Genomic DNA, 13,154 nt, shown 5'->3' on the forward strand with positions numbered 1-13,154 from the left:
GCGAATTTCCAAATACGCGTCAGCTAAAGGGGTCTAAGAGGGATCATCAAAGACCTTTTGATGCTTCGGAGTAGCTAGTGACACATTGCGTGTGCCTATACTGTGTTTCCTTCGATTCGTATTTTGCATGTCTTGTTCTTAGTTACCAGATTTGGTATATGCGAATTACCATTTACGGAATGTGAGGATACATGCAGATGTCATAGCCAGCTCTCTTGGTCGATCTCGTAGCAGGAGTCTTAACTACAAGAACAACTCCCGCCTAGATACTTCATAACCTGCGATACGAAACCTTGTTGAACCATTTCGTTCTACCAACATCCGAACCCTGTCAAACCCAGCAACATGACTACAATGGAAACGGTCTTCGCCGGCTACCAGGCCCGCCAGGCAGTCCTCGCGCAGAGCAAGAATCCCCTCGCCCAAGGAGTCGCCTGGATCGAAGGCGAACTATGTCCTCTCCACGAAGCCCGCATCCCCATCCTAGATCAAGGCTTCATGCACAGCGACCTCACATATGACGTCCCATCCGTATGGGACGGTCGATTCTTCCGCCTCGACGAGCACCTCGCACGCCTCGAAGCAAGCTGCGAAAAGCTCCGCCTGAAGATGCCTCTCCCGCGCGACGAAGTCAAGAAAGTATTAGTGGACATGGTCGCCAAGTCAGGCATCCGCGATGCCTTTGTCGAGATCATCGTTACGCGCGGTCTGAAGGGTGTTCGTGGCACCGATCCCAGGGATATTGTCAACCGCATTTACATGTTTATCCAGCCCTACGTTTGGGTTATGGAGCCGGAGATCCAGCCAGCAGGTGGCCGGGCTATTATTGCACGTACCGTCCGCCGAACACCTCCTGGTTCGATTGATCCGACAGTCAAGAATTTGCAGTGGGGGGATCTCATCCGTGGACTCTTTGAGGCTGCTGATCGTGGTGCAACGTACTCGTTCCTGACGGATGGCGATACCAACCTGACCGAGGGATCAGGATTTAATGTTGTCCTGGTGAAGAACGGCAAGCTGTATACTCCCTCGCGTGGCGTCCTGGAAGGAATTACGCGCAAGAGTGTAATTGACGCGGCACGGATGAATGGATTGGAAATACATGTTGAGATTGTTCCGGTGCAGATGGTCTATGATGCTGAGGAGGTTTTCATGTCCACCACTGCCGGTGGGATTATGCCCATTACCATTATCGATGATAAGCCGGTCAATGATGGCAAGGTTGGCCCAGTCACAAAGAGGATCTGGGATACATATTGGGCAATGCATTACGACCCGGCTTTCAGCTTCGAGATTGCATATGGAGATGGCCATGCAGGCAAGGGATCTAACCTCTGAGTTTCAAGTCTACCCTTGAATAGAGCTTTCAGTAGTTGAAATATTTTATATGCAGTATTTCTATATCTTCTAGCAGATGCCTTACCCTCATTCGTATAAGCCATCGTCCTCCCACGTAGTCAAGGAGCACAAGACTAAGGGGATGGCCAGTGCCACCGAGATACTGTCCAAATCCAGCTAAAAGGCGCGCACAAGAACTATACCAGTATGGAGCGTTCGGGGCCTCCGGGTCTCCAAATTTCAGTTGCACGGTCCTCACTCTTGCCAACTCCCACCTTCCTAATACGGTAATCTGTAGGGCTTCATCGGCGGTCTCCACCCCACGGCAATAGTCCGGCGGGGCCCTCGGCATTACAGCTACTGGAGCTGGGGCTATAACGTACCTTTACTCAATAGGAATATTCGTATTCGCAGTTCTAGCCTCCTACCCAGCACCCCTTTCTCGGATTGTGCGGGACTGGGAACACGGGGTAGTCAACCTAGAGAAATCATACCGAGGCAAAATTTGACCCATTTTCAATGCAACTTTGGAAAGACTCTCATGATCCCTCATCAGGGAAGCGGAGAGTCTGGTCGTCCAACCGGGTTCTCAATTGTAACATATTTTGTAAGGGTTCATTCCCTCGGTCTTGGTTTGTCCTCGAACAGTTCGCTGGATGCTCTTTCTGGCCGTAAAAGTTTGAAATGTAATAATGCCAATGTATGACTATATAAGCCAACGATAAGCGCCCCGGAAATCTCGTTGTAGGAGGACCTTTTGTTCCACCTGCACCCATTGAGCAGAATGACACCAGAAACCACAGACCCATTCTCCAAGCTGATGCTGTCACTGTCGGCATTAAATGTTGACAAGTATGGCGCGTTTAAAACGATAAACACCAACTACAAAATACTCGACATTGGCAGGGGAATTGACACCGACATTCTCATCCCCCAGACTCTTCTTTGTCAAAAGACAGGTCCAAGTTGCCCTATAATAGTTCGCATCCACGGCGGATTCCTGGTACGGTTCTTACACTTTGCGATTGATTATAACAACACAGTATGACTGATCGACCTCGCAGGTCACTGGCTCTAGCCTCTATCCCCCATGGTTCTCAGATTGGATTCTTGAATACGCCATTCAAAACAACGCCATTATAGTATCGCCAAACTACCGCCTCCTCCCCGAAGCAAGCGGGAGTGATATTCTGGAAGACATCAATGATGTTTGGGCGTGGCTGCGCAGTGGAGCTATGGACCAAGCGATCCAGAAGGCTGGTTACGACAATATCAAGCCAAATATTGACAAGACCCTTCTTGTGGGCGAAAGTGCCGGTAAGTTTGGGCTGTACTCCCGGCTCCTGCTCCCACATCACGGCTTCCAGCTTACCATTTGGATGGAGTCAAAAGGCGGATATCTGGCTATGCAACTCGCCCTCAGCTACCCATCCCACATTCGCGCCTTGATAGGTGCATATCCAATTCTCGATCTAAAATCGCCGTTCTACACGGAGGCATATGCGAAGCCGATAATCGGTGTCCCAAATGTGCCTAGCGATATTATCGAAACCCATCTGGCTGCGCTCAGGGGATCGCGTTCACCGAGTATTGTCACGGCGGCAGATCCACCGGAGCGACTGAGGTTGGCGTTTTCAATATTCCAGAACGGGCGCCTGCTCGAGTTTCTGGGGGCTGGGGATGGGGATGGTGAAGATCCGCGGTTCTTCCCTTTGGAGAGGGTCGAGCGTCTTGCGGCTTTGGGACGGTTGGATTTACCTCCACTGTTTCTTTTCCACGGGAAACAGGACTCTGCGGTTCCAGCTGAGGGCACCACGAAGTTTGCAAGTCTGCTGCAGAGGGTCGAGCATATAGTGTATATCCAAGATGGAGACCACGGATTCGATTACAATGCCACGCTGGAGACTGGTTGGTTGAAGGACGGCTTGGGCATGATATCAAAGGCCTGGGTAGGTAATGACAGCATCTCGCACCTGTAAAGACTGCACTTTTACAAAGGAGTCAATATGGCAGGAAATATGAATACGGCCGTAGCTTAGTGAGCCTCCCATCCCAATCAATCGCAGGCCCAGATAATTGATAACCCTTCCCGGGACCTGTACTGACGTAGCGACACTCCTTGTGCATACTAGTACTACTAAGAGGTAACAAATAAACGGTATTCATAACAGATACTGCCGGTAGAGCACGCATAGACTGGATTCCGGCCATTGAATCAATTGGAACGGTCCCGAGCTTACCTAGATAGGAAAGCAAGGTCAGCAGGATTGAAAGCTAGGCTTCAGTAGAGCTAAAAGTCTGAGCCGGGGTGTCTTTCCCCGCATTCTGGGGTTGCCACAGCGCTGGTGGATCTAGTTATCTACCAACATTAGAGGGGCAGTAATCTAAATATCCTCTTGGAGGGTGTTATTGCTGGCCCCAGTCTCCTGCAGAGCACGAGTCCGTTTTAGGATGTCACCCTGGTGGTAATTGGCTCGGCCCAAGGGGTAATGGAGGCAAGCTATCGGATGGTATTAAGACCCGATGTAGAATCTATTCCCCTGTCTAACAGTCCTTGGCCTCTCTACATATTATACCTGTCATGAGCATCCACCCTGCTTCTCAAAACACCAGTATCATGAAGGACGACGCCCCCCAACATGAAGAATACGCCCAGAGTGATTCCAAAGGCTTAGGTGAGTTGATTGACCTGGATGAGGCCGTCCTACGAGCCCAGGGCCACGATGCAGAACTCAAGCGGTCGTTCTCTTGGGTGGGTGCACTTGGGCTGGCATTTAGGTCCGTGGTTCTATTGAGTTTTCACCCATCATATACGACTGACCCTTCCCAGTATTGTCAACTCCTGGTTGACCTATGCTGCGTGCTTCGGGGTAGCCTTTAGCTACGGTGGAGGTTTAGTTGCAGTATTCAGCCCCATCCTCTCCGCTCTGACACAGTTGATTATGCTTCAAGGAGTCTCGGAGCTCGCGTCTGCATTCCCATCTTCTGGTGTAAGTGTACGCCCGGGTTGTTTCCAGTGGCAGGCTGATAAGCGTGCTTTCTCTCACCAGGGCCAGTACCACTACACATATATTATAGCACCCGACCGATTCAAGAACGTCGCCGCCTATGTTGTCGGGATGATTAACGTTATTGCATGGTGGATCAATACGGCATCGGGCACGATCTATACAGCCATTTCTGCATTTGGGATCTGCGAGTTCCTAGTCCCCGGGTTTGCAGGGACGCAGTGGCAGGTATATTTATGCTATCTACTGGTTATCCTCCTCACTCGTATGGCAAACGGACCTATGAACTCCAAGATATAAACTCACAATGTTAGTACTACCTATATTCGTGATTCCTCAGCATCGCATCGAAGGTATGACCAAAACATCCATGTGTCTCTCCATTATCGGAATGTTCCTCGTCATCATCGTCTGCCTGGTCATGGGCAGAGGGAACTATCACCCCGGTACCATCCTAAATTCCAGTCGGACCAGCGGCTGGGGCCCTGGAGTAGGATGGCTGTTAGGGATCGGAAATGGAGAATACGCATTCGTCGCTGCAGGGGCTTGCGTCCATATCTCGGAGGAGGTTCCCAAGCCGAACCGCAGGATCCCGCTTGTTATGTTAGTGACCCTCCCAAATCAGCGTCAGTTACGTTGAACTGTGGTGGCTAAAGAGGTCTAGAAATATGACCATTTTGATCGGAGTGCTTACCCTCGTGCCTTGGATTATTGCAATGACCTGCAGTATCCAAGACATCGAAGCGGTCCAGAATGCATTCGTGCCCAGCTTGGAGCTGTTCTACCAGGCGACTGGGAACAAGGCTGCAGCGGCTGTTCTCCAGGTGTACCTGACATTCGTATACTACAGTGAGACCAGAGATGCATACACATTAATCTACGGCACGGGCACTGACATGACATCAATTAGCCTGCGTCCCCAGCCAGTGGATTACAAGCAGTCGAATGACATGGGCATTTTCGCGAGATGTGAGTACAAGGACACATATAATAAATCTCAGCCGTACCTACAGTACAGAGCAGACCTGACCAGTCCAACCTAAATCAGAACGGCCTCCCCTTCTCAAGCTACTGGGCAAAGATAGACGAGAACCGACGTATCCCTGTCCGAGCAACACTTCTCTCCGCCGGCTTCTGCGCCATCTACGGCCTGCTGTATATAGCGAGCACGCAGGCCTTTAATTCAATCATCAACACCGCCGTCCTGGTGCTCAACATTACATATACAGTGCCGCAGGGAATCCTGGCTACATGTGGACGGGGTCGGCTTCCAAGACGGTACTACGATCTAGGGTATGCCGGGTACGCAGTGAATGTTTTCTCTGTGGGCTGGCTCATTATTAGTGGTGTCTTCTTTTGCTTTCCCACCGAGAACCCGCCTACGTTGGGGAATATGAATTAGTACGTTGAAATCATACAGCAGTATATTCTTTGGGTTTAATTAACTGGCGGGCTTGGTCTGTTCTTTAGTAACTCGGCTGTCCTCTGTGGAATTATTGCGATCGTTCTGGTGTGTTGGATAGAGCGGAGGAAGAGATTCTCTGGGCCTGCGATTGATTGGGAGGCTCTGAATACCGCGCAGGCTGTGCATGGATAGGAAGTCTCAGTGAAGGCGTGGGTTTACTCTCAGGCGGTTATTTGGTGGATGAACACGGGCAAATGAAGTATGTCCGGAGAAATTTGATAAGGATGTTGTTGTATCTGAATAGTATGTAGCATCTTAGTTAGGTTCTTATACAGACTTGGTTATCTAGAACAACGTGACTTTCCCTGTTTGGATGAGGCCGCTTTAATGAGGGCGCTCAGGGGTCGCTCACTGAGTATTTCTCATCACCGATCAAGACTCAGAGAGCGCTCAGGTCTACTCACAGCGGGGTCAGTCATCAGTCACTTGCGCACTGAGCTGGTCATACCCCCACTATTGTGTACCTTTAGCCCGACAACGATGCCGAATTTGACCGACTCTACAATACCCATCTCCTCCAATATGCATGTTTTATATGACGCAACCATAATTGAGATGGGGCGTTGGAAGACTCTCAAGTGGCGAAATTCATGGCGAAATTCACCGGGCACAATTGTTGCTATCCATAATAGCTCTGGCAAAGGTATAAAAAGGATGTCTCCGTTACGCTTTCAAGCTCATCAAGCAACCAATATCTCATTCCTTTTGTCTTCTCAACTTGTATTGTGCATATACAGATGTTTGCTTTCTTACTATTCGTAATTTGATCTCTTCGTTGACTAACATAAGAAAGCAAGGGCTGTTTGGTATTCAGTTAATAGAGGATTTAGCTAAATACAACCTTTATAACAGGTAATACACGGAGACTCCGCTTCGTTAGGAAGATACTGCCTTGGATCGGCCTGTTTTCAGAAATATTACTAAAGAAGGCCCTCAGGAGGCAGTACTTGACAAGCAGTGATTTTATAATCTCCTCTATAATATCCTTATCATGGCTGGATATTTGAAATATACTATAATATATAATGTCCACCAGTCTCTTGGCAAAAGATCAGATATAAGTTATAATACTGGCTTTTTCAGTGAAGTATAGCTAGAACTATATAGCAAGACATGGTTCTACACCTGTATCCCAGATCTATAAATATAGAAGTGAGAGAATATATCTAACATACTACCAGGTGTACTGTTCATTGATTAATACTGTTAGTAATGTTTTGGACGAGAAAGAAGAGACTTATTATATAGAATACTTTCAAGGATATAGTTAATTTTAGGAGGTTAGGCTGCCTCAAGAACTACCTGCTAAATTAGAGGAAGCTATTCTATAGAAAGAAGATCTAACAAGCTTACAGGCTCATATTGTATAATATGGGAAAGAGGAAAGTACTGAGATTGTCAATTTCTACAAGAACGAGTATCGGAAGACCCTGACTAGCATCCGACAGTCAGAGCTCCATTGATATCACTCAGTTGTCGGGATCAGCATCGCTGGGTGGGATCTCCAAGGACAAGACGGAGTCGAGGATACCCGGGCAGAGACCCAGAGAGGGAATAATGACGGAGGAGCGGATCAAGGAGATGGAGGAGGCGAGGGCGAGCTGGATGAGCAAGCAGTATATCTTGGTTAATGAGGGTTTGCTGGGAACACAAGGCCGGATTGTCTTTGTTCATGGAAAAGTGCCTGAAAAAAAAAAAGACCATGGCGTAGTAAAAATACATAGTCTGCACGTGGTTGGCCTATTGGAATCTTGCGTTACTCAATCATACATCTCTTTTCCTTAAATCAGTAGCCCTATTCATAAATATCCAATCCTGTCACATCCAACTATACTCCTCCACCTTAAACAAAACCCTTATAGTCCGTACGTTTTCAGTAGCCCTCGTTGGCGATCCAGCTCAGCGGTCAGCCAATGCAGCTGCAGCTCGACCTTTTCTTTGGCTTCCACGCACTCTTCCGGTATTCGAGTCCTCCACTTCTCCACTTCCTGGATCTCCAGCTCAGCCCTGGGCATGGCCTCCTTTATCTTGCGGATGCCCATCGGGATATCCTCGGGATCTAGTGAATCCTTCCCGCTGGCCGATTCGAATATCTTGCCGGGACATGTTTTCTGTGCGTCTGCGAGTGCAGCTTCGTACGCGCTCTTTAGTACCACGACCTCCTTCTCCCTGACGCGAACCCCGATATCGAATTTCGCTGCTCGCTCAGAATTGGATTCTCGAGATTCATCAGCCCACTTCTTATAATTAATGATCAACCATTCATTCGACTTGATATCCTGTCGAAGGATTTCGGCCTCCCACAGTACCAGCTCATCCTCCTGCACACATACACCCTCCGGACACCGCACTTTAGCAATCTCCTCTGTCCTCTCCCCGTCGACCAAAAAGTCTTTCTGAAACCACTCCGCCCTCCAAAGCTCAAACCGAGCAATCCACTCCTCATCCAGCGACTTTGGATTCGCAATCGTCGCTCGAAACCCTCTAATCTGCTCCACAAGTGACGCCCGCATGTCATGAAACCGCTCCACATCCGTCAGCGGCTCATAAGCGCGCTCCTTCGCTCGTATCGATCCATACCTCCTTGCCTTGTCAACCTCAAATGCATCCCCATCGAAATTATCCGGCCACCCGCTCCTCTGATACAGCTCGCGCAGATTCAGCTTCCTATCGCTCCAATCCAGCCCCGTATTCCCGCCGCCTCCAGGTAATTCCGTTAGATCGCGATACCGCTTGTTAATGTCTCTCAGTACATCACCAGCAGGCCGACTCGCAATATACTCAAAATCATTCTGATTGCTCACTGCCCCCGCGCCCCTCTTCGCCGCATTGCGCACCTCCTCACTAATGCCCGGATCAGTGCTATCCCACCGCTCCTGATCAACAATCCAAATGCGATGCGCGCGCGCATCATACAAGATGACGCTCCCGTGATTCCCCAATTGCGACAACGGTGTCACCCAGGGTCGCATATACGGCCCATGCTCTGCATCAAAGTCGTCGCCGTCTGGATCCGCGTAGTACGGGTCCCGGCTCTCTTCGACTTGCTCAGCGTCGCGGAAGTCGATGAAGTCGCTTCCGTGGAAGAAGTCTGTTACCCCGCTGCTGGGGGGGCCGATGTAGGGGAGGATGCTGTATAGGTGGATTAGGGAGGGGTCGAGGTTGTGTTGCTTGTAGAGGGGTAAGAGGGGGGAGAGGTCGTGCGGGCCGTGTTGGATGGAGGCTGGGTCGAGGTAGCGCATTTCTGCGAGGGTTGTGTAGATTTGTGTGAGGAGGGTGGCGATTTCTTCTAGGTTGGTTTGCTGGGTGGAGGTTAGGATGGTTGAGTAATGGAGGGGGGACGGGGTGAGGAAGTAGAGGTAGAGTGGGATGAGGAGAGCTAGCAACAAAACAGGCCCGCTGAGGGCCAGCGAGGAGAGCATTTTTGACGGAATGGATGTAATATTGGATGGAGAAGGAGGAAGGTTGATGGATGCTGATGGAGGCATTGCGGGCGATAAGCGTCCACGTAAATATTATTTATATTAGTAGGCGAGGGTGGTAGGGTTATATTCTTATTAGCTCAGCTTTTTCTGTACTTATAAGATTAGAATTATAGGTGAGACTACATGCATGTACGTCCCCACTTAACTGCGTGCACACCCCCAGAAAAACACGCTGGTTTAACAGGTCTATACTTTTTAAAAACTACTTTTAAACCATTTATAAGGACCCCTAAACTACTCTAACCCTCCCTAACCCTCCCTAGCCCAACCCGAACCAAGATTTAGTAATATTTAAGAAGAGTTAGAAAGAGCGCCCTGTTCTAGTAGTAGGCCTTTAACTTATCTTATCCCAGGGGTGTGCACGCAGTTAAGTGGGTCCCCCCGCCCCCCGAATCTTGGAAAGCTTGGGACGCGCCGAGGTGGGAACGGGCCTAGCTTGATGAAGCCGAGGGCACCCACCTCGCTCTATACCCGCTATGAGGATATAATGCCTGTTGCACGAGTAGTGACTGGGGCCACAAGCTATACTGGGGATTGACAGACCTTTGAAATAGTAAGCCAACAAGGAGAACTTTGTATAAAGCTAATTAATTCTTCATACAATAACCACAAAGCCTTTTATCCGTAGAGAAACAGGTAAGAAGAGGATTATTAACTAGTTAGGGTGCAGTTTATTAAGGTTACTTGCTCAGGGCACTTAGCCTTTTGCTTACCAGGTACTTAATAATTGCCTTGCACTGCTCAGGGCATGCTGAGATCTACTCAGTGAGCAAAAAGCAGCGACGGGTGAGCACTAAAATGGAAAGGGAAGGCCATCGACCCTCCTAGAAAATCAAGTACATATGGCTCAATATATATACAAAATCTCACCCAAACAAAAGCTCTGCCTCCGTACTCGACGACCTCGATTTACTGTCAATGACAGCCCCCCACCACTGCTGCGTAGACCAGATCTCCTCTAACAGCACAGACGCGGAATTAAACATGTTATATCGGCTCCTCTCGCCCCAGTACGTGCAATACCCCTTGACAAATTCCCTCATCTCGGCGTCGGCCGTCTCACACCCTGCCAGGAATATCGGAAGCAGCAGCTGCTTCTGCGTTTGAGACGTCCGGCGGCAGCACTGGCTGTGGTTTATAATCTTGCGGGCTAGTCTATTAAGTGCCAGATGCCGTCTTGTATGCGCGCGGCTGTCGCGGCCACGGTCGCCTTTAAAGACCCGCTCAAGATAGAGAAGGAGTGCACAGCGCCAGGTCTCAGCGCAGTGAAATCGGTCTTGCTGTGCATGGAGCTGTTCCTCTGTTTCTACACGGGATATGCCGGGCCGGTATTCTTCGTCTTCCTCCTGGTCCGCCCCGTCACCAGCGAAAGCGACATCACGATCATCATTCTTCCACTGTACCAACCTAGACTCAATCTCTACGATAGGCACAGTGCTAAATGATAGCCACTTCATCGACAGGGAAATCTCGAACTGGTGCGCCAGCCCGGCAAGGTCGAAGAGATGCACGAATAACTCGCGCGGACAGCCAGTGAGGTCGAAGAAGGACCACTCGTCCTGCTGTTCCCACCGAACGAGGAACTCGAGGTACGCGCGGTCCATGGTCGGGCCTTTGCGTGAGATTAGGGCCAGGGTTGCGTCCCACCTGTGCATACCAACGTGTTAGTTTGTGCCATGCTGCGGTAATGTGACGTACCAGAGGAGCATCCCGACTTGGGACCGCACGCGAGGGGTGATGAGTGCGCTGGGGCCACCGCATGCTTGCAGCAGGGAATGGGCGCGGGTGAGATGTGCCGTCCAGCTCCCAGCTGCAGAAAGGGTGCACTTTCGTGCTCTTAGCAGGGGCGTGTAAACTCCGGGTTGGTATTAGTTAGTATTGGCTTACATCGAGGGTGAAGAGGATTAGTATAGGGTCCAGCAGGTGGAAGCTGTTTTGGATCTGCTGGGCTTGCAGAGCGCTGTCGAGCAATTGCAGGGCTTTTCGTCGATGCTCGTCTGCTTCCGCGGACCAACTTCCTGTAAGGCATTTCAGATGCTGGCAGCAGAGCGCGAGTATAGAATGAAACACCAGACGGGAGCCCCGGGATGTTTGGTGCTGACAGCGGAATGGGTTGATTGAGATGTCAGATGTCAGAGGGAGGACGCAGAATTCGGAGTCATCTAGATCTGGTTAGGGGAATACTGATAGTCATGTCCACACTTCTTACACAGTTCGAGAAGCCGGTCATGGTCGTGTGGAGATAGGCCGAAGCTCGCTGGTTGTACCAGGAGGTTAGAGGCAGCACCGGGAACATCGAAGTCGTCTCCTTGCACTGTGGGATCAGATGGCATTGTTTCAAACTCCTGCAGAACTGGGTCATGGTCCAAGCTTTCTGGCATAAATTCGCTGGCTCGCGTTGTATGATCAGATACTGGGGGTGTTCGAGGCAGGACGGTCAGTCTCGGCGAGTCTATTGCGAATGGGTCCAGGCCGATATCAGGGAATGGTGCAGACTCGAAGGTGTTCGGCACAAGGGAATCAAATAACCCAAATTCGTCCCAGATATCGTCGCCCACGTTGTCTGGCGACGAACAGGGTCAGCACGGTATTATCCACTAGCATGTCAAGATGTCAAACGGCTTACCGCCACCAGTCAGCTGGAGGCCATTCGCAGTCTGGTCCTGACTTCGTATGCCCTGGTCCTCTCCTACCAGTCTAGGAAATATCTCTGTCGGTGTAATTGCCACGGCCTCGCCGCTCTGATCCGGCAGTTGGGCTTGCTTAGGATCGGCCGTACGAGTACGCCCCTTACGACGCTTCCTGAGTCTAGAGCCGGCACTCACAAACCGGAAACGCCGGGGAAATGCAGGCTCAGCAGTCGCTGTAATACTGCTTGCGCAGTCGTTCCCGGGTCTTTCGGTCGCTATCGATGGATTATCCATCCACATTCGCCGGGGATCCCACGATAAGGGTGTTGCAAAGCCACCGCACTTCCGGCTCAGTGCCAGGCATGTTGAGCACTGCGGGCGTCGGCGATCACACTGTTCCCCTAATAGCGCACAGGTGTGGCAGTCTGTCTGAGCAAAGGCCAAAGAATTGGTTCTCTTTCCTTTATTGTCTGCCTCCATTGTGAGGTTGGGTGGGGAGGGTGCTCAGTTTCCTGCCGGGGTGAAGTGGACGCAGGTGGTCTTTTCTATAGCTACTGGAATTGGCAGTCAAGCGGTTTGTCTCCAATATTGGTCTTAATTCGCAGCACTGATCAAATGCAGATGGAGGACCAAAGTACGGCAGTATCTGGGGCAGACCACACCCCACTTAAATTGCTGGTCTACTAGCAAACAGGTCTAACCTCAGTATTCTTTACCCCGCATTCAAGTATCCACTGACTACTCTAGAAGCTGGTGGGAAACGTAATGTCGCATATCAAGTGGATGCTATAACCTACTCCGTCTCCGGTACGTCAATTCCACCCAACAAATGCAACACCCCAGATCCCAAGCTTACCGGTCTTCACGATGCAAGTTCCGATAAGGGTTATTCAGGTCCTGCTCCTCTTCCTCCACTGACTGAATACTCTTCTTTACCCGGGCAGGACTGCCCACCGCAACCGAGTACGCTGGAATATCTTTGGTAACGATTGACCCAGCCCCGACTGTCGACCCCTTGCCAATACGGACGCCAGGCAGAATCACAACATTCCCCCCAATCCAGCAGTCGTCCTCGATGAAAACCGGGTGTCCGAACTCTACGAACTTCTGGCGCGAGAGCACGCTGGTGTCGTGCCCGGCACTGAAAATGCTGACCCCGGTGCCGATCTGGACGCGGTCCCCGATGACGACGAGGCTTGTATCTAGGATAGTGAAACTGTACAGCTCT

The 13,154-nt window shown here is 50.4% G+C and overlaps 5 protein-coding genes across 5 annotated transcripts; 3 read left to right on the forward strand and 2 right to left on the reverse strand.

The window, feature by feature from the left end:
* Positions 1–345: 345 nt before the first annotated feature.
* On the forward strand, positions 346–1,338 carry ASPVEDRAFT_52260 (aminotransferase class IV; the record flags this gene model as incomplete). The annotated part of the gene is made up of 1 exon (XM_040814614.1): positions 346–1,338. One exon carries the CDS (start codon positions 346–348, stop codon positions 1,336–1,338), a length of 993 nt encoding a protein of 330 aa, XP_040667045.1.
* Positions 1,339–2,122: 784 nt separating this feature from the next.
* On the forward strand, positions 2,123–3,317 carry ASPVEDRAFT_82808 (alpha/beta hydrolase; the record flags this gene model as incomplete). Its single annotated transcript, XM_040817254.1, has 2 exons — positions 2,123–2,341; positions 2,403–3,317. 2 exons carry the CDS (start codon positions 2,123–2,125, stop codon positions 3,315–3,317), a joined length of 1,134 nt encoding a protein of 377 aa, XP_040667046.1.
* Positions 3,318–3,955: 638 nt separating this feature from the next.
* On the forward strand, positions 3,956–5,943 carry ASPVEDRAFT_52261 (uncharacterized protein; the record flags this gene model as incomplete). The annotated part of the gene is made up of 8 exons (XM_040814615.1): positions 3,956–4,116; positions 4,169–4,328; positions 4,389–4,611; positions 4,661–4,949; positions 5,011–5,195; positions 5,257–5,315; positions 5,395–5,747; positions 5,817–5,943. The coding sequence occupies 8 exons, from the start codon at positions 3,956–3,958 to the stop codon at positions 5,941–5,943; spliced, it is 1,557 nt and encodes a 518-aa protein (XP_040667047.1).
* A 1,532-nt stretch (positions 5,944–7,475) lies between these two features.
* On the reverse strand, positions 7,476–9,305 carry ASPVEDRAFT_40853 (uncharacterized protein). The gene has a single exon (XM_040812223.1). The coding sequence runs from the start codon at positions 9,231–9,233 to the stop codon at positions 7,668–7,670; it is 1,566 nt and encodes a 521-aa protein (XP_040667048.1). The 5' UTR covers positions 9,234–9,305; the 3' UTR covers positions 7,476–7,667.
* An 857-nt stretch (positions 9,306–10,162) lies between these two features.
* On the reverse strand, positions 10,163–12,406 carry ASPVEDRAFT_82811 (uncharacterized protein; the record flags this gene model as incomplete). The annotated part of the gene is made up of 5 exons (XM_040817255.1): positions 10,163–10,943; positions 10,995–11,122; positions 11,184–11,458; positions 11,506–11,859; positions 11,923–12,406. 5 exons carry the CDS (start codon positions 12,404–12,406, stop codon positions 10,163–10,165), a joined length of 2,022 nt encoding a protein of 673 aa, XP_040667049.1.
* Positions 12,407–13,154: the final 748 nt, after the last annotated feature.

The sequence above is a fragment of the Aspergillus versicolor genome (genome assembly GCF_001890125.1).
Source record: "Aspergillus versicolor CBS 583.65 unplaced genomic scaffold ASPVEscaffold_4, whole genome shotgun sequence".
In the NCBI taxonomy this organism is placed as follows: Eukaryota; Fungi; Ascomycota; class Eurotiomycetes; order Eurotiales; family Aspergillaceae; genus Aspergillus; species Aspergillus versicolor.